The following is a 23,037-nucleotide window of genomic DNA, read 5'->3' as shown; positions in this document are numbered from 1 at the left end:
GCTTCTTCATTGTCTATTCATGTATTTTATTTAAACTTCAAATGAAGAGTTTTGTCTTTCACCTATACCCTTCTCTGCTCTTCTCTAATGAGGTGGTCGTAATATAAATAGTAATGAACAATAAAAACGCATTGTCTGTCACATCGCGTCATAAAGGATAAAAATGCTTCACTGTTAATACTTAAATGTTTGCCACTCACGTACATACATATGTAGGTCTCGTAGGTATTATCAAGTGTTGTCGAAACTTTATATTTTCAATATAATATTTAATGTTGTAATAAACTGAAATTTTCTGAAATTATCGTATTTTATCAATCAACGCAATTTATCAGCAAATATTTAATGATAACTTCTGCCAGTTTTTGAAAATATTGCCAATTTATGGCACATATTTACGATATGTTCACGTGCAAGGTTTTTTGAGTTTATGGGTATTTACTTTAGTACTCACGATATTGTGTTAAACATATGTATAAGTAAAATGCGAATTAAAAGAAAATCGAAATTAAAAAAGACTTTATTAAGGAAAGATATACATATATAGAGCGGGTTGATTTATAGGAAGCCGAAAAAGAAAGAATCGGCTAAGAGACAATGGGTCTACGACCCTTTTCAATATAGCGTTTTTTAAGACGATATTCCAAAGATGCTAGTGAGGTCTTTGAATATCTTTCCTTTATCATCATTGACGTGTTGATCCTCAGTTGATGTTAATGGCCGTCCTGGACGTGGTTTGTCGTCAACGCGTATGTACTTCAGAAAGACAAGCGTATACTAAACTAAACACTAATGATTATAGAAAAAAATTCGACGAATGGGTTTTCGCGAGAAATTTAAATGAAAAAGTCGTACTATTTCAGTCTACAGTCCTTATATACTATTCAGAAATCTTACTTATCTGACAAAATGTATGTATTTTTCAGGAACTATTCGACCGATTTCAAAATTTTGGGTGTGAGATTACCCCAGCATTCCTCTTAGACACGATAGGTGAGATCGGACTGCAACCATGCCTACTTCCGATATAGTAAATTTTTAAATTCCATCTGAATCTTTCACTTTACAGTATACAAATCAAAGATCAATGAAGATATCATATTAAAAACTTTCTTGTTCTTCTTTACTGGAGTAGCACCACTTTCGCGGTTATAGCCGAGTTAACAAGAGCGTGCTAATCGTTTTTTCTATTCTCTATTTGATGCCAATTCGAGATACCAGTTCAGCCGTGCAGTGGTTCTTCTCCACCTGATCTCTCCAAAGGTATTCCTCATCTTCTGCTTACACCGGGTATTGAAACGAAAACCTTCAAAGAGGAGTGTTCTCTTCCATCCGGACAACATGACCTATCCAGCGCAGGAAACAAAAACTTTCTATCGAACACTCTTAAGGCCGAATCACTAGATGTTGTCATTGTCCATGCCTCCGAAATTATCTACGACTTCAAAGTTATGACTATCTACAGTGACTTATGAGCCAATTCGCGAATGCGATTATTGTTTGTTCGTATCTCATCTTGTCATTGGTCACAACCATACGCTTCACTTCCTTATCCAGTCCGGAGAAAGTAGAACTAACACAGGCTAATGATATCAATATCATCGGCGTACGTCACCAGCTGTACACTATTATAGAAGATTGTACCTTTTCTTGTAAGCTTTACAAGCCTAAGCCTTGCCTGAACCCTGGGGATACCAAGCTCAGACATGGCCCCTTATACCGACGTGCTGATGAGTACTAGCAGGAGTACTCGTACAAATCGAGTAGAAAACCATCTAACTGTCGGTTGTATGCTATGCTGTACAGAGGCGGGAGCGTATCTTTGCTGCAACAAGATATTGGTCCGAGGCGATGTTAGGTTCTCGAAGCGTATGCACGTCAAGGAAAAGAACATGTCGTCCATCTATCACAACTTGATCGATCTGGTTTTGAACTTTTCAATCCGGAGACAGCCAAGTAGTTTCATGATTTTTTCTTGTGCTGGAATCTAGAACTACAGACAACCATATTTCAGACCCCAGCGAAATCGATCAGCCTCAACCCATTTGGAGAGGCTTCACTATAAAGGCTGAATTTTCGAACTGTACCAAAGGTACATGCATTATCACCGTGACGGCATAAACGACAACTTTGGTCATATAGTCTTTCTCTCCGTCGGGGCGTGGGCGCAAATCAGTGTTATGTTGAAAAATTTATCTTTGATGCGGATTATAGTTAGACGCTCATTCACCGGAATGAGTGCCAGGACTCGACGACTGAGCCTTTCTCCGCCACGCAAGTGGGATATTTAATCCGAGGCTGCTTTCTTTTTTGTTTGGGAGTTGTTTCTACCTGGCGGGTTCCGAACCCGCAACCTCGCTAGATGTGTAGTATAAAGTTTTATACACATTTCTTATAGCGAGCCGTTTGTTTCATCACCACAGCACGCTGCAATTAGACTTCAACGAATCTTTAAACCGATTATGTAGGAGGGGCTCCGCTGAAGCTTCCTCTCTTTTCGCCGTGATCCCAGGCTCCTCACGGGTAGGCTACTGCACCTTACACAAGGTCTGCTCACGCTTCCATTTCCGAACAGATATGTGTGTAAACCAAGTAAGTACATAAATTGAAGTATTTAAATTAATTTATTTTTTGTTCGCTTCACTTATACACCCATACTTACTTGACACATGACCGCGAATTTCAAATATGGCATGCGAATCCATGAATTATATCAGAGACTTGAAGTGAATGTCTAACGCTGTGAGCTGCATGCAAAACCATCCGAATGTCATTGTCAATGCAAGCATTTTTATACAAACATACATAGTATATTCGAAAAGCTCCTCCAGCGAGACTACCAACGCCGACAGCCATCGTATGCATGACAGTACGCTGTTGCTGTGCTCACCATCTGCAATTCACACCGGCTAAAGTAACATATGTACATATGTATACATATTGACGTGTTGCCACGAGAATTTGACAAATTGTAAATGGACGTTTGGTTAATGCTTCCGCATTCTCCACATGTCTTCAAACCAAATGGGCGATTTCGGATTGTTGTATATTTAAACTACACTAATAAATGACTTTTATTTGAGGGTCGGCCACCGATAGGTGACATGTAGAACTCTTTATTAAACAATACTAATACTATACTTGATAATCAAATGTAGCTTAAATGTAGTATGCAGTTCTTTCAATAAATAGATATTTCATTTTCAATAATTCTATTTCTTTTTTGTTGGGGAAGATTTATGGCCCTTTGTGCTTTGGCAACGGCGAATATCGCATTCGATGAAACGTTGAGCTGTACGAGTTATACTATGACAACATTGACATATGTATGTATGTAGTTCAGCGAATCAAGAGACAGTGGTTACGCTCAAGAATGATAGAATATATATATAAATATATACATATATATAAATATATATGCTCAAGAATGATAGAATATATATATAAATTACGCTGGCTCGGCCATGACGTCCGAACGGATTCGCTTATTTATATGTATATTTAAATGGGTAGTAGCTTGTTATGTTTACTGCATAATTGTCTTAATTAAGCTTAGACTTTCATTAACTGTGTTTAGCTGCATTTCGATACGATTAATATTTTATATCCTTAAATTTGATACGTATAACTTGTTTTGAAAATCAATTCATGCGGTTAACACCACACTTCTGCTTATCCAGATTAGAACCTGATATACCAAACATACATATATCCTGCATGCAAAGAAAACCCGCGTGACTATAACAACCCTGTAAAACTCACTCATTTAGCATCTCTTACTCGATCGCTCCGATCTCGTTGATACAACTTTTTTACAACTAATTTACTTTCTTTCTATACAAAAACTCGCAAATACAGAAGCACCCTCTTAATCAATTAATAAGAATGGTTCTTGTTTGATAGTAAAGTCTAACCAAAAGTTCCGTTTTTTTCTTAAAATTACTTTTTTCAATTGTAAAAACAAGCTGTTCTCCGGAAACAATTATATACATACATGCATGTATGCATTCATACATAGATAGTACACTTGCATATGTAAATACACATAAATTGTTTAAGGTGAATGACTGAAATTATTATAATATAATAACTGCTTAATTAGATGATACTTTCATATTCTTAAGAGAAAAAACTGCCAATTAAGGCAGTTCACTTTAAAAACCACTAACTTGGTAAGGTTTATGGTCAAAAACAATTATTTGGGACAAATTGTTACAGCAGATGCGATCTTTCAAGGTAATCAGCTATTGAACAATGGTCAACAGACAAGATTGTTTGTTGGATTAATTGAACGCTCCGTGTAGAAACATTATTTTGCAAAAAAATCGAAACGAAAATTATTGTGAAAACAAGTAAAACCTGCATATAAAGATGTGAGCAGCGGCAACAGCAAAGTTAAAGTTGCATTTTCACTTTCCTTAACATCAGACGTAACACAATATCAAAGTTGTACGAATATATACATATGTACTTATGTATGCGTATACTTGATCGCGAATATGTAAAATATGAAGGCATCGGCTAGTCAGTTGATATGGCAACAGAACATCAAAAGATAATAAATAATAATATAGTATACAAACATACATATGTATGTGTTTATACAGAAAATACCATGTACATTGGTATGTCTAACGGGGCAGAAATTCCTTCTTCTATTCTACTCTTCAAAAATAATACTAAAAAATAAATGGAATAAGTACAATATTCATTAATAATTCACTAACGAACAAAATACATATAATCCGAAATTGATCCGGCTACGAGTATTTGTCAATCACTAAAATCAGCGAAAGTATGTCGTTAGTTTACATAAGTACATAAGTATGTACATATATTGCCCTCTACACGTTGAATAAATTGAACTCATCTAGTGATTCGTCCTACTTGAATCACTCTTCAAAAAGTCGGATTATTAATACAACTGAATATTGTGTTTTATAGTCAATTTAGATTAGAATTCCGGAATTTCGGCCTAAACTATCCATCTATTTCGATTCGTCACTACCATACTCGCTACGCTTGAGCTCAGCAAAAATCTAATTAATATACTTAGTTAAGGCTACTTTGAACTAATAATAATAATTTATGTTTAAGATCCGATGAAAATTATAATAATTATGTGGTTTCAATTAAATTTAATATATAATACAATAAAATGTTAACAACATTTTTTCCTTCTGATGTCTTTGATTGAACATCAGAGAGTTTCTTTATTAGAGTATGTATGTCCTTACAGACCCCTTGCTTTTGTTAGTATGAAAGTACAATACCTTTTTAAAAAATGTTTTGATGCAGTGTTATTCTAATCTTCTTTCATAAAAGAAAAACTCAAAAATCTGCGTTCACAAAAATCTACATACAGTCCAGAGAACATACTATAATATGTATTACATACTTATGTATGTATGTATATACCCAGTGCTGGTTATAAAGGTAAAGTTGTCTTTTCTTTTAATATGTATGTATGTTTGATGTTTGGTTATTATTGAATTTAAGTTTGGTTTAGACACTTAAATAGCTACAATGAAAACAAAATGGTGAAAAAACATAAAAAGAAAATAGTCAGAGCCATTCGATAAAGCTATATCGTAAAGACGACAACTTGATTCTCAAAGAGGTGGACAAAAATTCAAAAGTACCTGCTTTTATGCACTTATTTGAGAAAAAACTTAAAATTTCTTTTTATTTGCCTTTCCAATTACCAAGATTTTAAGTTTATGAGATTTAGTGACGTTTGAGCAACACAAACGAAGACAAATGGTGTTGCCCGAGTAATAGCGACACGTCTCTTCGCCTTTCTGCATTGTTTTTGTTGCTGCTGTAACGGTAGAAAACATTCCTAAAGTAATTTGGACGAGTACTGCCGGTTTGACAGAACTTGGGTCCGTTTCAGTTACATAGACCTGACAGGCAGGTTGAGCATCAGAAGTCTTCTTGTGTGAACACAGTCTAAGTATCTATATTGTATTTGAATTAGATTTATGTGGATTGTATTCAAGTTATATGTATCAAGAACTCGTATAGTTTATAAGTTTTTAATTTAGAGTCTTAACCACTGAGAACTAATTTCTTAAAAATTGTACTAGTCTCCAAGCAATATTGCCGCTTGTAAAAGTATCGAGATAACAACAATTGACCTTGGGGACAGCAGATTAATTGTAATTTAAAGTGCATTTTTTTTAGTTATGATGTTGAGTAAATGTCGTAATAAGTTTGTTTAATTTTGTAATTCCTGTAGTGTTTGTTTTGAGCCGCGTATTCAAAATATTTTCGCGATGGCCACAGATTGGGAGTGTATTCCCCACTTTTATGAAGTACATAAAAACCCATTACAAGGCCTCATAACTTATGAGCATCCATTAAAGATACATGGAGTGACAGTAATCGAAAGTAAAGGCACCAAACGGTGCTTGAAAGATATTCGGAGTAGCTTTAGTAGCGATAATAGTTCACGAGCTTCATCAAGTATTTCATTATCGGCTGAGCCGCTAACTTTGTCCTTCGATGGAACGGATCCACTGTCCCTATTTGCCCGACAAGAACAAGAAAATATGGACCCTTTAACACAGGTAGCTACAGAATTTGTTGGTCTTTCCAAGTTAAAACATAATGCACTAAAAATTTTTAGAAGATGGAAAAAAATAGAAAAAGTTTGGACGAAGATAATATAAGTTGGGGCGCAAAGCGTTTGGGGATATTGAATCGTTATACAACGTCAGAAAAACTGTCTATTTCGACAAGTTTCCTTTCAGCAGCAAACTCGGGTGGAGAAGGAAGTAAGCTCCATATGATCCAATAACTAATCATTCCATTAAATCATTTTAAATAAATATGTAAATAAAGTGCTTTTGGTAACGGATTGCTGTTTTAGTTAAATCTCAGACCGTAGTTGCCGACAAAGTAAAATTTCGCCTGGAGCAGCTAGATGACTTTGATGATGCTTCTATGAGTCACATGATTGATTTAACTCAACAGGAATATATACAACGTATTGAACAATTAAATCAAGAATTGATAGCGTCGTGGAACGATGATCAACGAGTAAAATCATTAAAAATTGTCATTCAATGTTCCAAAATGCTTGCCGACACTTCAGTACTTAGCTTTTATCCCAGCCAATTTGTTCTTATAACTGATATACTTGATATGTTTGGAAAATTGGTCCATGAGCGACTCAATATTAAAGCAAGCGATGGAGAGTATGTGTAATTTTATTTTTTTGTAGCACTAATTAAAATTTTTTATAGTAACAGGAAATCGAGTGGAGCTGAGCCATTGTATGAAAACGCTAGAGAAACTTGTCAAAATTGGTTTTTTAAAATTGCTTCTATTCGGGAACTGTTACCCCGTTTATATTTGGAAATGGCTATACTCAAATGTTATGAGTTTATATCACCTAAGTAAAAACTAAAATTCCTATTAACATTTTTATATCCAACTAAAAAGTGAATTTTTTTTTACAGAGAGTTCGATAAAAATTTACTTCGTATTACTAAAATGATCCGTGGTATTGGTGACCCTTTAGTTCAGACGTATGCAAGGTGCTACTTGGTTCGTATTAGTCTAAATGTTACGTCTAATAAAGAATCCATAAAAGAAAATTTTAAGGATTTCTTAAAAATCTACAACACGGTACGATTGTTACATCTGCGGAATCCTGTAGAAATCTAAATAAATATTACTTTTCAGATTTTTAGCGGAGCTGTTCGTTCTGAACTGAATCGCCAGCGTGTCAGCATTGAAACATATTTATCATTATACAGTCCCGCTTTGGATTTCATGTTATTAGCACTTGTTCACAAAAACAGTATTTACACAGTTGAAATAATGAACGAATGCAAAGGAACAAAAAATAAGTCAGAAATTTTTTTATGACAGCAATATTTTATAATTTTTTCAATAGTTATTTTGAAATATTAAACGAAATTCTTACTTTGACAATTTTACAGTGGATTACTGTTTATTTCTATGCTGAATGTATTCCAACCAAAGTTTATTGCTGCAAACGCTTTGGAATTCGTTAAGTTACTTGGAAGCTCCAACACAGAAGGTATTTCGAAAGGAAACTTATTCCGCGCCCTTGGCATTAGTGTCAGTGACTACCCACCACTGCCAGAGCAAAGGTTACAATTTTTAAATGGTTCTTTTAATACCATAGATACTTTCACCGACCCAATTGAATACATAAACTGTATAGAAACATGGGCACAATTTATTGCAAAAAATTTCGCCGTAAGTACGAAGATAATATTCAAGTACGAATTACATACTTATGTAAATAGCATTATTTGTTTCATGTGTTCTGCTAGATAACTGTTATTAATGATCTGTTGGGAACAATCACCTTACGAGTGAACGCAAGCCGAACATATGAAAGATTTTATACTCAGTTGCAAAATATTTTAGACAAAATTTTGCAGCATTTTGAAAATACGGAGTTGTTGCTCATTCAGGAAAATTTTTTACCATACTTAGATCTTTTTAAGAAAGATTCAAATAGGATAGTCGTATGCAAAAACATTCTGATAAGGTTCCACCAGAAATCCGAAGATATTATCTCGGATGAAATTGTGATCAATGCGATAATGTTTATTGGAAAGATTCTCAGTGACTCTGTAACGTAAGTTCTTACATACTTACATACATATATTAAAATTTCATTTGCAATCGATTTCATATTTTTCACCATTAGCGCTCAATCCGTAGAAGATGAACGCCGACAAATTTCGCATTTGATAAGTAGTTTCATACGTAAAGTTACTTACCCAAAAGATTTTGAACGACAGCTTAGTTTTTATGTGGACGCACGTGAAGCTTTCACGGATTTGGACGCAGTCTATATAACATTAGTAAATTCGGTAAATAAGTTAGCCGTTGGGATACGACATGTGATTAAAGGAAATTATACTCAAAAAACTGGAGCGTTTGTAAAAGCATGCATAGCATTCTGTTTTATTTCAATCCCCAGTATTACAGCAATTCAAAATCAAATGGACCTATACTTACTGACCGGTCAGGTGGCACTATTGAATCAATGTTTAGGACAGGGTATGTTTCATAATTATTTTTTTCTAGTTAGCATAATTATTGTATTTTTTTCAGCGGATGCGTGTTTCGAAGCCGCCCTTCAATTAGTGAGTAACTTACCACGATCCGTGGAAACGGAAGGCATATCACGGAATCTGGAGACGTATTTGGTATCTTACCTTTGCAACATGTTAGCAACATTAGTGGTAGTACCTGTATGTAATAAAATATAAAAATAATTTAATCGCTTAACTCGTTTATCATCATTCGAATATTTGGTTTTCTTTTTATTATAGGATAGTCCCGATCAAGGAGTGTTATATCTGCTCCGTCTACTACTTTCAGTTGTCACTAAATTCCCCTTTGATGCTCAAAGCTCTGGACTGGTCATCGTGTATTTGCAAGCTCTAGATATGTTGTACATACAAAGTTTGGAAGAATTTCCTTATCACATTCCTGGCGGTGAGAATTAGAAATAATCTAAAAATAGTAGTGAAATAGTGTTGTCTTTCAATTTCAGTTGTTTCAAATGATGAACTTTATGGCCATGATCAGAAATATTTAACAGAAGTCAATAATATATGTGTTCAAGTCATTGATGACATCTTAGTTCAACTTAAGATACTGGGTAGCAAACGCCAATTACGTACGCAGGCCACACTGGCACTAGATTTATTTTTACGTATCATCCGGTATGCTAACCTTAGCCGCGAGAAAACTTTCCAACTGGCTGTCAATCTTTGGATTCTTGCTGCAAAAGCGGAGTCCCACATCGACGTTAAGTTAATTGTAAATTACCATGCTTTAATGAATTTCGAACACAGTACACGAACATATATAATATATTGACAAATAAAATTCTCAAAGTACTGCTTTCGAGATTCACAATCTTTCTACATATTCATAACATACCTCACGCTATTTATTTACAGTCGCACACAATACAAAATGTTGAATGCATCTACGAACAAATGAAGAACACAAATACGCAAAATGCGCGGTCATTAGCGCGATTGCTGCACCGAATTCAGACGAAGTAGTATAAATTTGTATGTGTCTTCACAAACCCGTCAGTTCCACCTATTGCAAAATGTACACTTGCACTTACACTCCTCTATATATGTTTGCCTCATATAAGGAAAACAACATATAGGAAATGCGAATGCAAAGTATTTGTGCGAACATCGTTTATTTTAAATTGCATAATTGTTTGAAATAAAATAATTCACACTTAACAAATTATTAAAAAATCAATCATAATAAATTAAGAGATGGCATTTGTGCAATATTAAAAAATAAATATACTTAGTATATCTAAGAAACCAATTATGATATACATATGTATGTATGTATACCAAACATTTTGAGTTCAAAGCATTGATTGTTGAACTCGAAATCGCCACAATTACTAATAATCTTCATAGTAGCGGTTACTAAGTAACGTCTTCTCAATCTAATGTTCTTTCTACGTAACCAGAACCTACACCGCATAAAACTCAGTATTATCGGTGTCAACAAATCAAATATCTGCCTATATTTGAACTTCATGGAAACACCGAATTTTTGTACTGTTGCTGCAGAGCATAATATTTTTATTTACCTATCTGTTGTAAATATCACCTAAAACTAATGCAGATAGATAAAAGGTTATATTTATATGTAAATGATCAGGATGGCGAGACGAGTTGAAATCTAGGTGCAAGCTGTAACTTGAGTAAAAATCAGATATCTTGATGAAACTTCAAATTCCACCTGATTCTTTCACATTCCAATTAATATAACGGGATAAAACTTTGCATGAAGTGTGCCATCTAATAACCAAAAACTTTCTAAATCGAACCGAAACTATTTAAGCCCCTAGGTACTAATGTAATAGAGCGTAGTTATGCTTCTAGGTAAGCAGTTGCAGTCGTAAGGCTATCTCCATTTCCTAGTTTTGCTACCTCGCCGCGCACCCTGGAAACGTGAGCAACCCTTGTGTAAGGCCAGGTAGCCAACCGTGGAGCCTGGGGTTACGGTTAAAAGAGAAAAAGCTTCTGCGGAGCCATTTCGATTTAAGGGTTCGCTGAAGTCTCATTGCAGTGGAGCAAGCGGCTCGCTATATAAATGTGTATAAAACTTTATACTACTCGCCTGGTGAGGTTACCTAATATAAGTATTGTCGAACTTCTGGGTGACTATACGTGTAAATCGGTCAATATGTGACTCATCTCAATGGAAAAAGAGAATAACAATATTCGGTTACACCCTAACTTAGACTTTTCTTACTTGTTTACTGTTTGTTTTGTATAATTGAAATTTGAGGAAACACATTGTTTTTATGTATTAACTATTTTAGTATTATTTTATGCTAGTTGTTGAAAACGGATTAGTTTTATTTGTGGAACTTCCAGTTTCAGTACAACAGAAGTGAAGTATTGGGAAAAAGGTATCAGATTGCAAACTTGTGGCATCTATGTATGTGGAGGATTTTACATACTTATAAACTTTCCGAGTATTTATCTTATTACCTAGATGAGAATACTGTTCCGCTGAAAACTATTATTTTTTTCAGCTCTGCTGCAAATTTTGATATTGTAGTGGTAGCAAAGTGATACTTTTTTTAATGGATATAGTATACCATAGGTTCTCACTAGCAGTTAATACAAAATAGCAGGTGGATGAGGGCTAGATATTTCGTTAATAATTATATATCAGGAATACTTGCTTCTTCTATTTAAATAACTGAAAAGTATGTGTATACAATTTCATTTTTTATGACTTAATATGCCCATTTTTTTCATTTTCATTTGCTTCAAATAAAATTTCGTGGTCTATTAAAAATGTAAAGATTTAATTTTTTTTATGAATTACACATATAATACCATTTGTACGAATCTTGTCCAAAAACATAAATCAAGGCTAGGCAATATAATATAATTTTCTTAAAAAAAATTTCAAACTTCACAGAATCGACTAAATTTGTGGACATAACGAATTTGTACCCTAATTACGGGTTTCAACTCAACTTGTTTGAATTGAAAGAGCAATTCAAATTCAGATCAACCCAAGTCCCTTTGGTATTACGATTTTCAACTATTTTCAGTCGAAGTTCGATTTCTACTAAACGAGATGAAGGAACGTTACCACAAATCCTCCATTTACTTTCTGCCGGGAGTTATCAAGAATGCGTTTTAAATGACTTTAACTTAGGGCTGAAGCAACTACGATATCTATGGTTATTACGAAACCTGCTTTTAAACGTGTGTACACCGCAAAATACCAAGACTAAAGAGATGCAAAATGCTTCAAAAATTATATTCCTTTGAATAGTAGATTGTAACGACTCTTTATGTTCGAAACACTTCCCTGTCTCTTAATGTTACATTTGCTGTTTTCAAATTGTAGCTTGCTTGGGATTTTTCTCCAGAAACTCAACAAATTTTTAAACTTTCTATGTATTTATATAAAATAACTGATTCAAATATTTTTCCTAATAAACATGGTAATGTTCAACTACAACAGCTTGTTAGTAGTGCAAAAAAAAAACCATAACGCCGAATTTCAAAACCCGCATATCCTCTTTTACTGAGCAAACTAACAAATATGTACACACATTGCCAATTAGAAACAGAAATGGACGTATAACAACGCTGAAACAGCCAACCTACCTATATTTGACTATAAAACAATCGAGCGAAATTTTCAGTTAATTTTATTATTTTCAAAATTTAGGACCTTCTTACATACATATGTAAATGTGTACATGTCGTCACTTCACATTATTTATTATTATATTTAATTAATAAATCAAAATACCGAATATAAAGTTCGTAATATGCCACACGTGCAAACCATTTATTTTAAATATCAAGGGTCCTTTATACTTGTTCTACTCTCAAAGAGATTTGTATATGCTAATCGTTCTGAAAGGTCAACTCAAACGACGCTAATCGGTTGCATCAAAAAAACTTTTTTATTTATATCGCACAGATTTTCTGAATTATGAATGAATGAATAACATCTCCTAAGCATGAGCCCTTCCATAATACTATTTACCAAATGTCTATATTTATAAAATTGCAGGTATTGTAATATGAACGGCGATGGGGAATCTGCTATCATCGATAAATCTTCAAAAACTACTTTAAAAAAAACAAAGCTTTTTTCAATATTATGACAAAAATGCCTCTGGTATCTTCTACAAATCAGGGCGACTACTTTTCACTTTCATTATTAGAAGCCTTTTTTAGAATATCCAATTCACAACTCAGTAAACTTACACATTTTTTTATAGAAAAAACTCCTAATTATTGAATTGAATTCAATTACAGAACCACAAAGTTGACGATTATTAGTGATTAACGGAACATTAAGAATTACGGATGCATTATCCTTCACCTAATATCTAAACTTCAAGTTCGAGTATCCGCTAAATGATACATATTGAAAATTTATCCATCATGTTATATTATTCGTTTATTTATGCGTTGTTTACCATTTCAAACTTTATGTCTAGTATTTCTAAGATAAGTTCTCATCAATTCTTCCATCACTTTTGTTGACTGTAATTCGCTCATTTTTATTTGATTGATACAATTGTTTCTTTATTACTATTTTCTATCCTCTTCTCTTAATATTTCTTTATTGTAGAATCCTTAAAATAAACTCGATTTTCTTCTATTACATTCTGAATGTTGCGTTTGCAACGATTAACTGTGTGAGTGCGAATGTATTGCCTGTTTTCTAGGTTAAATGTTATTATGCTCTAAAATAATTAGTGTTGATTTTTATTATATTTATTTTTATACTGATGTATTTATCATTACCGTAATTATTAATAATCATTATTTTGTTGTTTTAATAATAATTCTGATTTTAATAATTATGTTTAATGCAAAAATTTTCACACATTGAATGGGAGCGGGGCAGGAGGAATTTGTTTGAGTTATATTTTAGTTTCAAGTGTTTTTTCTGAAAAATATTTATTAATTTTTTTTTATGCAATTGAGATGTATATAATGTATACCATTGTTGTTGTAGTGTATTATAATGTTTCTCGTTTTAATGTGTTTGTGTGTGTGGTTGCTGCTGCTGTATTACAGTAGGAAAAGGTATATAGAAGGGATTTTATAATTAAGTAAGGTGGGGTTACTTAAATTACGACACATCCTGATCTTCAACATCTTGAATTTCCGGTTTTTGTTCGCCATCACCTTATAAGAAAATATCGATTGATATATTTCTTTAATTCATTCGAAAGTATTACTTACCATCAGCCTGCATATCAGACGTCCATAATGTAAGATTATCCCTCAGTAATTGCATGATAAGTGTGGAATCTTTGTAGCTCTCTTCGCTTAAGGTATCTAGCTCGGCAATGGCATCGTCGAATGCAGCTTTCGCTAATCTACAAGCGCGATCGGGCGAATTAAGAATTTCATAATAAAATACCTGCAACCATATACAAAAGTAAGTAAATGTTTTATGACATATTCCCGATAATTATATTATTAATTCTACCGAAAAGTTTAACGCCAAACCCAAACGAATGGGATGTGTTGGCGGAAGATCATTCATTGCAATATCGCTGGCAGCCTTGTAAGCAATAAGTGAATTTTCTGCCGCATCCTTACGATCCGATCCAGTAGCAAATTCAGCCAAATAGCGATGATAATCACCCTTCATCTTATAATAGAATACTTTGCTTTCACCTGTGGTGGCGCATTTAATGAGATGATTTTCTAGCACATTCAAAATATCGGAACAAATATCGCGTAACTCTTTCTCCACCTGCCCACGGTAGGTTTTGATCATTTCAAGCTTCTCCTCAGCGCCTTTATTTTCCTCTTTTTGCTCAATTGAGGTAATTATACGCCATGAAGCACGTCGAGCGCCAATTACATTCTTATAAGCGACTGAAAGTAGATTTCGCTCTTCAACAGTTAGTTCAACATCGAGGGAAGCAACTTTTTTCATAGCTTCAACCATTTCTGTAGAAAAAAAAGAAATAAAAAGGTTTTCTAATGTTAAAAATATATAGACAAAAAGTAATTAAAAGTATTTCGAAAAAAAACTGTTACTATTTAACTTCTGCTTTCATCAAAATGCATTTCTAATGCAAATCGCTTAATGAAAACTGAATTGTCTCCCAAATTGGTGGTTCCTTAGCCTATGTCAATGTAATATAAACTATTTAATTTTTTATCATTTTCTGACTTCTGTTCGTATTTATAATTTTTTTTTAGTCAATCTCTTAACTAAATAAGACAAAATAATTTAAAAATACCAGATGATAAAGAAAAGATAAGCTCATTCTTAAATTTCCCATTAGCATTTTTGAGCTGCAATAAAAATTAATAATTCCCTAGTAAATCCCTTAGTTTTATATGTTTTACTCCTTAAATTTACCAATTCAAAACAAATAATTTATAATTGAAGGAATATTCAAAATTATTAACAAGTTTATAGAATTGGGTCTCCTTAACGTTGAATCTTGTTTTTAAATATAAAAAATGTATTATAAACCATATGTAAGCGTTCAATTTTAAAAATTGCATAGTATAGACAATACATAATATTTATTATCTATCTATACCGGTGAAATCAGTTCCCCACGTTTCAAATTAATTGTTAAAATTTTAATCTGTACAAATGCCATTAACCTGCATAAGAGCGACAAGGCTGCCAATAGCGGTAGAATGCAACCACAAGTGCGAAAATAAGAGGATAAACATGTGATACAGACAAATAGCGAACGTCACCGTTCATCGCATCTGCGCTTTTCAAGGCAACAGACTGCATTGATTCTTAACCATGTAGCTAGTATAGGGTGCCAACGGCAACGCCGTCAACAAACTACAACTACATATCCATATATCTTCGTCCTTTTCGCACTAATATAAAATTACACCGGTGAGAGTACAAAGAAAAAAATGAGTAGATACGAGGTGTATACTTCGCACTACAATTCTACAGTTACTCATAAATGATATTTAGATGTGTTTAAATAAAAAAAATAATAATAATAGTAACTAAATTCGAATGTGGATTACAGTTTATAAAATATAAACATCACAATGGGAACGAATTAAAAGATTAAATAGAAATTATTTTTGTACATAATTTGATAAGGACATAGGCATTTAAACACATAGTATAACAAACATATAAGTATATGAATCGACTGTTTGCAAACCAGTAATGTCCGTAAATGTCTATAAATTGTTTATTCTAGATCAGTTAACTAGAGCAATATTCAAATTATTTTTTCTTTAACGGTTATTTAAAACGCGTTTTGTGGAAAGATTGATAGGTTAAAGGTTAGGAAAATTAGCATAGAGGGCTGCATTTATCTATTTAGAAATTACCTCACTCAATATTTTTGTATTAGAAACAGTTAACAACTTCTGAATAATGCGTATACAGTCTATGCTAAAAAAAAATATATAATGTATATGTATGTACATATATAAACAAATTATAAAATAGCATGTTATAGTAGTTAAAAGCTGGGATTTTAAACTGAACTCTTCGTTTTAAACATTACAACTTGAAGGGCACTACAAAAGTACCTGACCTAATGTTAATTAAAAATATTTCTACGAAGAAAATTTCGTTATTTCTTTATCCACATTATATACAGTAGCAATTCCTCATAAGCGGACAGGGATCTGTTCATATGGGGCGAGACAAAAAAAGAGTGTGTAAAAGGCATTCTTAGAGTCCGAAGCTGCAACTCAGTACTATATTCCTATAGAACTAATAAATACGAGTCAATGCTAGCCAGTAGTGAATGAATGATAATTAACCCATTAGTTTCCGTTGAGCCTCCTCGAACCAGTGGCACCGGCACAAGACAATTTCTTTGATATGATCATTTTACGTATTTCTTTTAAAAAATCGTCTTAAAGCACCAAAAATTAATAAAACTTTAAAAAGCGGAAAATATAAATTTTACACAATTTTATTGACAAATTTTATGAAATCTTGTCCGTTTATCAAGATAATTTGGGCGAAATATTACCAAAATATTGTTCGAGTCATTGATATGCACTCATGTGCGGTTATAGGAATTACTTTTGTATGGAAACGTTGCTTTCATGAAATTGGTCCAGTTATGAGACACGTACGGCTATAAGGATTGTTCGGAAAATTTCGCAGTATATACATATAGTTGTATGCAAATAGTTAATAAATGAAATTCGAATTTCCCTAAGTTAGTATAAAGCATAAAGTAATATCCGTTTGGAAATAATTAAGCCCGTATTAAGCTCATATCGAATAACTCGGCCAATACAAGATCAAACTAGCTATAAATATACACTACCAGAAGTTGAAAATTTTATTTTATCCTTTATAAAACCTCCAAGGAAAAAACAGTTATAATGAGGACTATCGAAATATATGTAGATAAATCAAATATTTAAAGATGCTTTGGGTTTATTTCATCTATGTATATACAATATAACAAAGATTTGGTCAAAATCAACTAGCACAAAAGGATAATGTGTAACATTATAAAGCAAAATGTTTATTATATGCGTTTATTTAAATAAATTTGTTGGTATGTATATTAACTTGTTTGAACTTGGCAGATTTTTTTTTGCATTTTTTCTCCATATAAGAATTTGCAAACACGACTTCCAGAGACCGATCGATTTCATTCATCGATTTTTCACGCTAGCAACCAGCCACGAAGAAACGCCACGGCAACGAGGTGAAACACATACGAACGAATGACGTATATTCGCGGAAAGGTAAAGAGAAAAACATCCAGCGCGATATGACAATTCTTAGAAAAAAGGGAAAGAACGGCGATGGTATATTCAAACAGAGGAAATAGTCATACTGCTCACTCGTGCAGTGAAAATATTAGTATCCACTGCAAAATATAAAAATTAATGTTCCGATGATTCGACTCGGTCATCTAGACATTCCCTTTAATATTATAGTATTATAGTGAATGAGTAAAATCTATTTAATTAAACAGTTCATCTGTACATATAATATGCGCACTACAAAATTATTAGTAAATTAATATACTTGGTAGTTACGAAGTACATGGCAAATAAGTCAAATTGCTGATTAATTTTATTCTAATGGAATTCGGGACATGACTGCGAGAACATTCAAAAATGTAACTCCATACGTCTTGGTATACTTTTATAGATAGGCATTGGGAAAACTCGTTTAGACACCATATAAGTATTATTTTCTTTTAAAACAAAATTTAGGTTTACATATCTTTACTAATGAAAATTTATACTATCACGAAATAAAATTCTGGAGCAATCTAACCACGAGAATTTCAATCACCGGCAAAAAAAAGACACAAGTTTTGCATTATCTTGTTATTCCGGCCATCTCGCTTCTTTGAAATATTTCCGTCCTAACTGCTTCTAGTTGACGCATCAGTCCGTCTTCGTCACAAGCAGTATACTAGACCCGCGTGTTTTTCTAGTCCATTTTTCATCTTTCAATCCACACCCCAGATTGATAAATCAGGACTGAATTTTCAACGACACTGCATATATGACAGAATTTCAAACACCCCACGTACTTACCATCATAACGTTCAGCTTGTTCAGCCAATTTGGCCTTGTACACATTATTTTCACGTTCCGACATTCTGTTAATTGCGTTAATAAAATCCTCAGATATTAAACTTTTAGAAAGTTTCTAATGAAATATTTAATTTAGCGTCGGCGTTGTATTAAAACAAAAATTTTCAGCGTTCTACACTTTTTTCGTCGTCGCCTGCGTTTCCGAAATTCAATTTTTACTTTTCTCTACTACGAATTTTTTCTCTTTGACAAACGTTTTACTTCTGCTTCTGCTCCGGCACTAATGTCGCTGTCGTTAACCGACTGCTTCGCTGCTATCGCTTTTCTTCCTCTTTTCCCCCTTTTTTTAGACTGTCGCAGTAGCCGTCGCCGCTTTGCTCTATTCTTCTTTCTTCTCGTAAATCAACCGCTTTAAATTAGCGTCCACAGTTAAAAAAAACGAAAACCTCAAAATCCAAGTATATACTTGTAGCCAAATGAATCCCACAAGTCAAATAATTATATTAAATCAATTTTATTTGACAAGTTATCAATTTTAAATCGCTTTTTATCCGCAAAACTTCGATGAACGTCGTTGCTCGCCGCTGTCAACTCGTTGATTCATTTCCTACACAACCGAATACCAAAGGACGCTTAACGAAGTTAACTTACTTTACCTTCGTTTTCGACAATCAATATGGCCGCACCTATTTTCATGTATCGATTGCTATCTCATTTCTCAACACATGTTAACGGGGAAATTCGTTCCTTCGTCAAATATTGTAGCAGCTATCTCACATACTTCATTTTTCCATCTAGACTATTTAATGCTGTATAATAGAAATTTTAAAATTGTAAAATGCTTGCACTAGCTGATAGAGGTCGCTATTCAGCTGAAATTCATATTAGCTTGTTTTCGCAATACTTAAAATGGAATTTCACATTTTTATGTATTTTTTAAAAATACTGTCTTCTCAAAGAGTTTTATTTCAATACTACTTTTTTATTTTTTTTACTAAAATTTAAATTTTACACTCTTTTATTGTGTTTTATTTTTTCAAAATTGATAATTCATATAGAACATACATTGAAAATCAAATAAGTCGATATATAGCTGTACGTTAGGCCAATAAATATGAAAATCGTGAGTTCTATTTAGAAAGTTGTAATTTTTCGAATTTTCTAAATATTTTAACGTTAAACCACTTTGATCGATTTAACATAAAACAGTGATAGAGACAAGCTTGCGACACACAGCGTCATATGGTCCATTCACATAGAACTCGCTTTGCTTGACACTTCATACTTTAAGAACGAAGTGAGGAAAGCAAAGGGTATATCAGAATGAATGCGTTGCTTTCAGTGTTTCGAATAAAACGGCGACTATTGCTTGGCAAAGCGTAAGAAGACGAGAGTTGGCCAACATTCAGCTTCGCCTTACTAACGTTCTTAAACAAAAGCAAGCAAAAGTTTCTGCATCAATTCTTTTTATGTATTGCAATAAGAATTGATAGTGTTAAAGTATGAGTATTAGTATAAAGGTATGTATGTATTGTTAAGCAAGGCAAGAAAAGTTATATGGGAATTGTTCAATTCTAATATATGGATATATAATTGTGGTACTAAATACAATGAAATGTAATATTTTATAATAAACACAAATTTTATAATAAATTTATACGAGAATTACAAAAATTGTGATTAAATAATGCGCTTGATTCTCATAAATATTTACTCTTGGGAAGGAGGAATGTAAATATATATGTTTATTGTATAAGTTAAAGAATTATTTTATTTTTATTAAAATAACAAAACCACAATACATATTTACAGCCTGTGTGTAACTGTTTTTCGCATATTTGATTTTTCGACGGTCTGGCACCATCTAATTATTTTGAACAAAATTGTCATATAGAATACCTGGAGAGCTTCAGTTTTGATTTTTTCTTTTCGCATAGCTTTTTATAAACAATTGATCCAGGCCGTATTTCTTATATTAACATGTCGGATAATGCTGATATTATGGATGGTATAGAACCATGCCGGACGTGTGGTATATTCTATTTAACAGCATCAAATTTCCTACGTAAAATTTTTGATTCCAGTACAGATGAGTATGATTTATCACATATTCGCTCTGAATTAGCGACTTGGAATGTTGAGGTAAATACAAATATCTTTTGAAATAATTCAATATTATCCTATTATTATTTTTCAGATTAATCCGAATGATGGATTGCCACAGTATATATGCACGTGCTGTATACTTGAATTTAAAAAGGTTTTTAAATTCCGGAATCTATGTGTAGAACTACAATCACAATGGAGGAATTTATACAACATACGAGAAGAAAATAGAATATATATTAAAAAGGAGCTAATTGAACCAGATGAAAAAAGTGAAAATATTTGCGATTTTATATATGTTGACGACCTAAGCGATAACGAATTCAATGGAAAAAGTGATGCAAGTTATACTCCTTTTAAAATTCCTCATATTCCCATTAAAGAGGAACTTATAGAAGGTGCGCCCACACTCAATGACAATTGTGTTTCAACAATAAAGAATACATTTAATGAAAGCAATATTAAGAGCACAGAAATAGTTTTCGAAACCAATCAATTTCAGAACCTAATGCAAATGCCGAACTACGATTCTAAAATATTGGTCTCTCCAGTATCACCACTATTGGACAATTCCCTAAGCTCGGGTGTACCATTTCAATTGAATGAAGAAAAGGTAAAACCAGTGCAATGCAATTTATGTAGACATATGTCAGCTACCACGGAATTGCATAAACAGCACATGCAACGAATACATGAGCTGAAAGACATGGAGTGTCACATATGCGGAAAACAATTTAAAAACACTACTGCTACACGTCTCAAATTTCATCTTAAATGGCATAGAATTAGCAAACATATTAAATGTGCTCAATGTGGATTTTTCTGCGACTCACGTGAGACTCTTAAAGAACATACCAAAGCTATTCATTCTAAAATTGAATGCACTAAATGTGGCAAACGTGAGTAAAAAAAAAATATCTAAATATTAAAGTGAATATGGTAGCCAATAATTGGCCTGATTGGCCACCATTTCTTTTTAGGTGTCTTGGGGAAAAAGATGAAAGTCCATATGCGCGCTCATGGATTTAGATCATGGCAATGCTCTTACTGTGATAAAGGTATCTTACTGTGGTAGTCAGTATCTATGTCAATCGTCATGTTATTTTTTTATTTTAAGCATTTGAGTCGGAGAACGTACTTGAGGCTCATATTTGGCAAATACATGCTCACGAAGATGAGACGCCTATTGCTTCAGAAAGTACGGATTGCCCCAGTAAGGAGGAAGAACAAAGTCTATCTTGTAGCCAATGCTCTCAGCTTTATCCTACGCAATATCAACTGAATACACATAAGCTGCTTTGTCATTTCAAAGAAAATACATCGGACGATGATTCCTTTTGCAATACGGAACTTCAGAACAATTCGGAACAATTTCATTACTCAGAAAGACAAGATCTTGCAATCCCTATTACAAATATAGGAAATGCTAATGACGTAATTGAAGAAACCCGAGTTCATATAGAAAGCTCCTACAGTTCTAGTATCGATAATGATTTCACACAAGTTATCTCTTCTGATGATGAAAGCGGTGATAGCGAAAGCCAGTCCAAAGAAATTGTTTATCCAAAAAATACACAATCATTTTCAAACACCGATCAACTCTGTACCCACTATCAGCAACATTTGAAAAAATCTGAACTTAGCTGCCATATATGTGGTAAATCCTTTGAACTCAAGTTTAGTCTAAATCGTCATTTGAAAAAACACAAGAACACATAATTTACATCTTCAGTCTTTGGGTGACTAGTATATAGTGTTCTATTGAAAGACATTCATAAAATAATTGTGTGCAAACAAAATAAAAAATCTGAAATGTAAACATAGTCATGTTTGTACATATGTATATTTTTCCATAAAATTTATTTTGATTCTGAAATAAAAAAGGACATGTTTAACTATAAATTATGATGACATTTTTTCTTAGGAAGGGGTAACTATCAATTCAAAGCAGCCTAATATTCAAAAGTAATAAAATGGGATAGACACATAATTAAATCAAAAGCAATTATTGTGCATGGGATATGAAACGTCACATGTACATATGTACGTATATATTTTCACATGTCTAATGTGTTGATGTTCGAAAACGAATATTAGTGACTCGACCAAATGAAAAACGCCAATTTATGATCATATCCATGCGATGGACAAATTTCACGGAAATTTTTGATCTCCATCAATAATGTATGGTTGTTATAATTCTGTCGAACAGTTTCGGAAACATGCACTACAAACATCAGAAAAAAATTAGATAAAGTAGATCTAAAATCTATGTGGTTTAGGAACAGTACTTTCAAATAGTTAAGTAGTGGAATATTATTATATAAGTAGGCTTGATAAATTCGCGGAAAATAAT

The 23,037-nt window shown here is 33.0% G+C and overlaps 3 protein-coding genes across 6 annotated transcripts; 2 read left to right on the top strand and 1 right to left on the bottom strand.

Moving 5' to 3' along the window:
• The first annotated feature begins 6,152 nt into the window (after positions 1 to 6,152).
• On the top strand, positions 6,153 to 10,330 carry LOC126751404 (VPS35 endosomal protein sorting factor-like). 3 transcript variants are annotated; one of them, XM_050461647.1, is made up of 13 exons: positions 6,153 to 6,572; positions 6,635 to 6,779; positions 6,875 to 7,202; positions 7,251 to 7,403; positions 7,467 to 7,635; positions 7,693 to 7,859; positions 7,953 to 8,235; positions 8,313 to 8,623; positions 8,696 to 9,051; positions 9,106 to 9,245; positions 9,327 to 9,492; positions 9,551 to 9,819; positions 9,963 to 10,330. In XM_050461647.1, exons 1-13 carry the CDS (start codon positions 6,279 to 6,281, stop codon positions 10,068 to 10,070), a joined length of 2,889 nt encoding a protein of 962 aa, XP_050317604.1. In that variant the 5' UTR covers positions 6,153 to 6,278; the 3' UTR covers positions 10,071 to 10,330. The 3 variants fall into 3 exon arrangements, with proteins under 3 accessions (XP_050317604.1, XP_050317605.1, XP_050317603.1); XM_050461648.1 differs by having other exon boundaries at positions 6,154 to 6,572; positions 6,632 to 6,779; positions 7,257 to 7,403; XM_050461646.1 differs by having other exon boundaries at positions 6,156 to 6,572; positions 6,632 to 6,779.
• Positions 10,331 to 13,462: 3,132 nt separating this feature from the next.
• LOC126751406 (14-3-3 protein epsilon) lies at positions 13,463 to 19,179 on the bottom strand. 2 transcript variants are annotated; one of them, XM_050461649.1, is made up of 4 exons: positions 18,576 to 19,179; positions 14,533 to 15,002; positions 14,283 to 14,463; positions 13,463 to 14,225 (listed from the first exon to the last, which is right to left on the bottom strand). In XM_050461649.1, the coding sequence occupies exons 1-4, from the start codon at positions 18,637 to 18,639 to the stop codon at positions 14,170 to 14,172; spliced, it is 771 nt and encodes a 256-aa protein (XP_050317606.1). In that variant the 5' UTR covers positions 18,640 to 19,179; the 3' UTR covers positions 13,463 to 14,169. The 2 variants fall into 2 exon arrangements, with proteins under 2 accessions (XP_050317606.1, XP_050317607.1); XM_050461650.1 differs by lacking the exon at positions 18,576 to 19,179 and adding an exon at positions 17,590 to 17,690.
• A 1,277-nt stretch (positions 19,180 to 20,456) lies between these two features.
• On the top strand, positions 20,457 to 22,583 carry LOC126754168 (RB-associated KRAB zinc finger protein). Its single transcript, XM_050466161.1, has 4 exons — positions 20,457 to 20,717; positions 20,773 to 21,580; positions 21,662 to 21,739; positions 21,799 to 22,583. Exons 1-4 carry the CDS (start codon positions 20,556 to 20,558, stop codon positions 22,398 to 22,400), a joined length of 1,650 nt encoding a protein of 549 aa, XP_050322118.1. The 5' UTR covers positions 20,457 to 20,555; the 3' UTR covers positions 22,401 to 22,583.
• The last annotated feature ends 454 nt before the right edge of the window (positions 22,584 to 23,037 follow it).

The sequence above is a fragment of the Bactrocera neohumeralis genome, chromosome 2, assembly GCF_024586455.1.
Source record: "Bactrocera neohumeralis isolate Rockhampton chromosome 2, APGP_CSIRO_Bneo_wtdbg2-racon-allhic-juicebox.fasta_v2, whole genome shotgun sequence".
NCBI classification, from domain to species: domain Eukaryota; kingdom Metazoa; phylum Arthropoda; class Insecta; order Diptera; family Tephritidae; genus Bactrocera; species Bactrocera neohumeralis.
Note: the sequence above shows the minus strand (reverse complement) of the source record. Positions and strands in the feature narration are given on the sequence as shown.

Excerpts from the sequence above, each read along its gene's own strand:
- LOC126751406 (XM_050461649.1), bottom strand. The coding sequence starts at position 18,639 with ATGTCGGAACGTGAAAATAATGTGTACAAGGCCAAATTGGCTGAACAA. Across the intron at positions 15,003-18,575 it reads ACAAGCTGAACGTTATGATG|AAATGGTTGAAGCTATGAAA; the intron begins GTAAGTACGTGG and ends TTTTTTCTACAG. Across the intron at positions 14,464-14,532 it reads GTTTGGCGTTAAACTTTTCG|GTATTTTATTATGAAATTCT; the intron begins GTAGAATTAATA and ends ATATGGTTGCAG.
- LOC126751404 (XM_050461646.1), top strand. The coding sequence starts at position 6,279 with ATGGCCACAGATTGGGAGTGTATTCCCCACTTTTATGAAGTACATAAA. Across the intron at positions 8,624-8,695 it reads ATTCTCAGTGACTCTGTAAC|CGCTCAATCCGTAGAAGATG; the intron begins GTAAGTTCTTAC and ends TTTCACCATTAG. Across the intron at positions 9,493-9,550 it reads TCCTTATCACATTCCTGGCG|TTGTTTCAAATGATGAACTT; the intron begins GTGAGAATTAGA and ends TTTCAATTTCAG.
- LOC126754168 (XM_050466161.1), top strand. The coding sequence starts at position 20,556 with ATGTCGGATAATGCTGATATTATGGATGGTATAGAACCATGCCGGACG. Across the intron at positions 20,718-20,772 it reads TAGCGACTTGGAATGTTGAG|ATTAATCCGAATGATGGATT; the intron begins GTAAATACAAAT and ends ATTATTTTTCAG. Across the intron at positions 21,581-21,661 it reads ATGCACTAAATGTGGCAAAC|GTGTCTTGGGGAAAAAGATG; the intron begins GTGAGTAAAAAA and ends ATTTCTTTTTAG.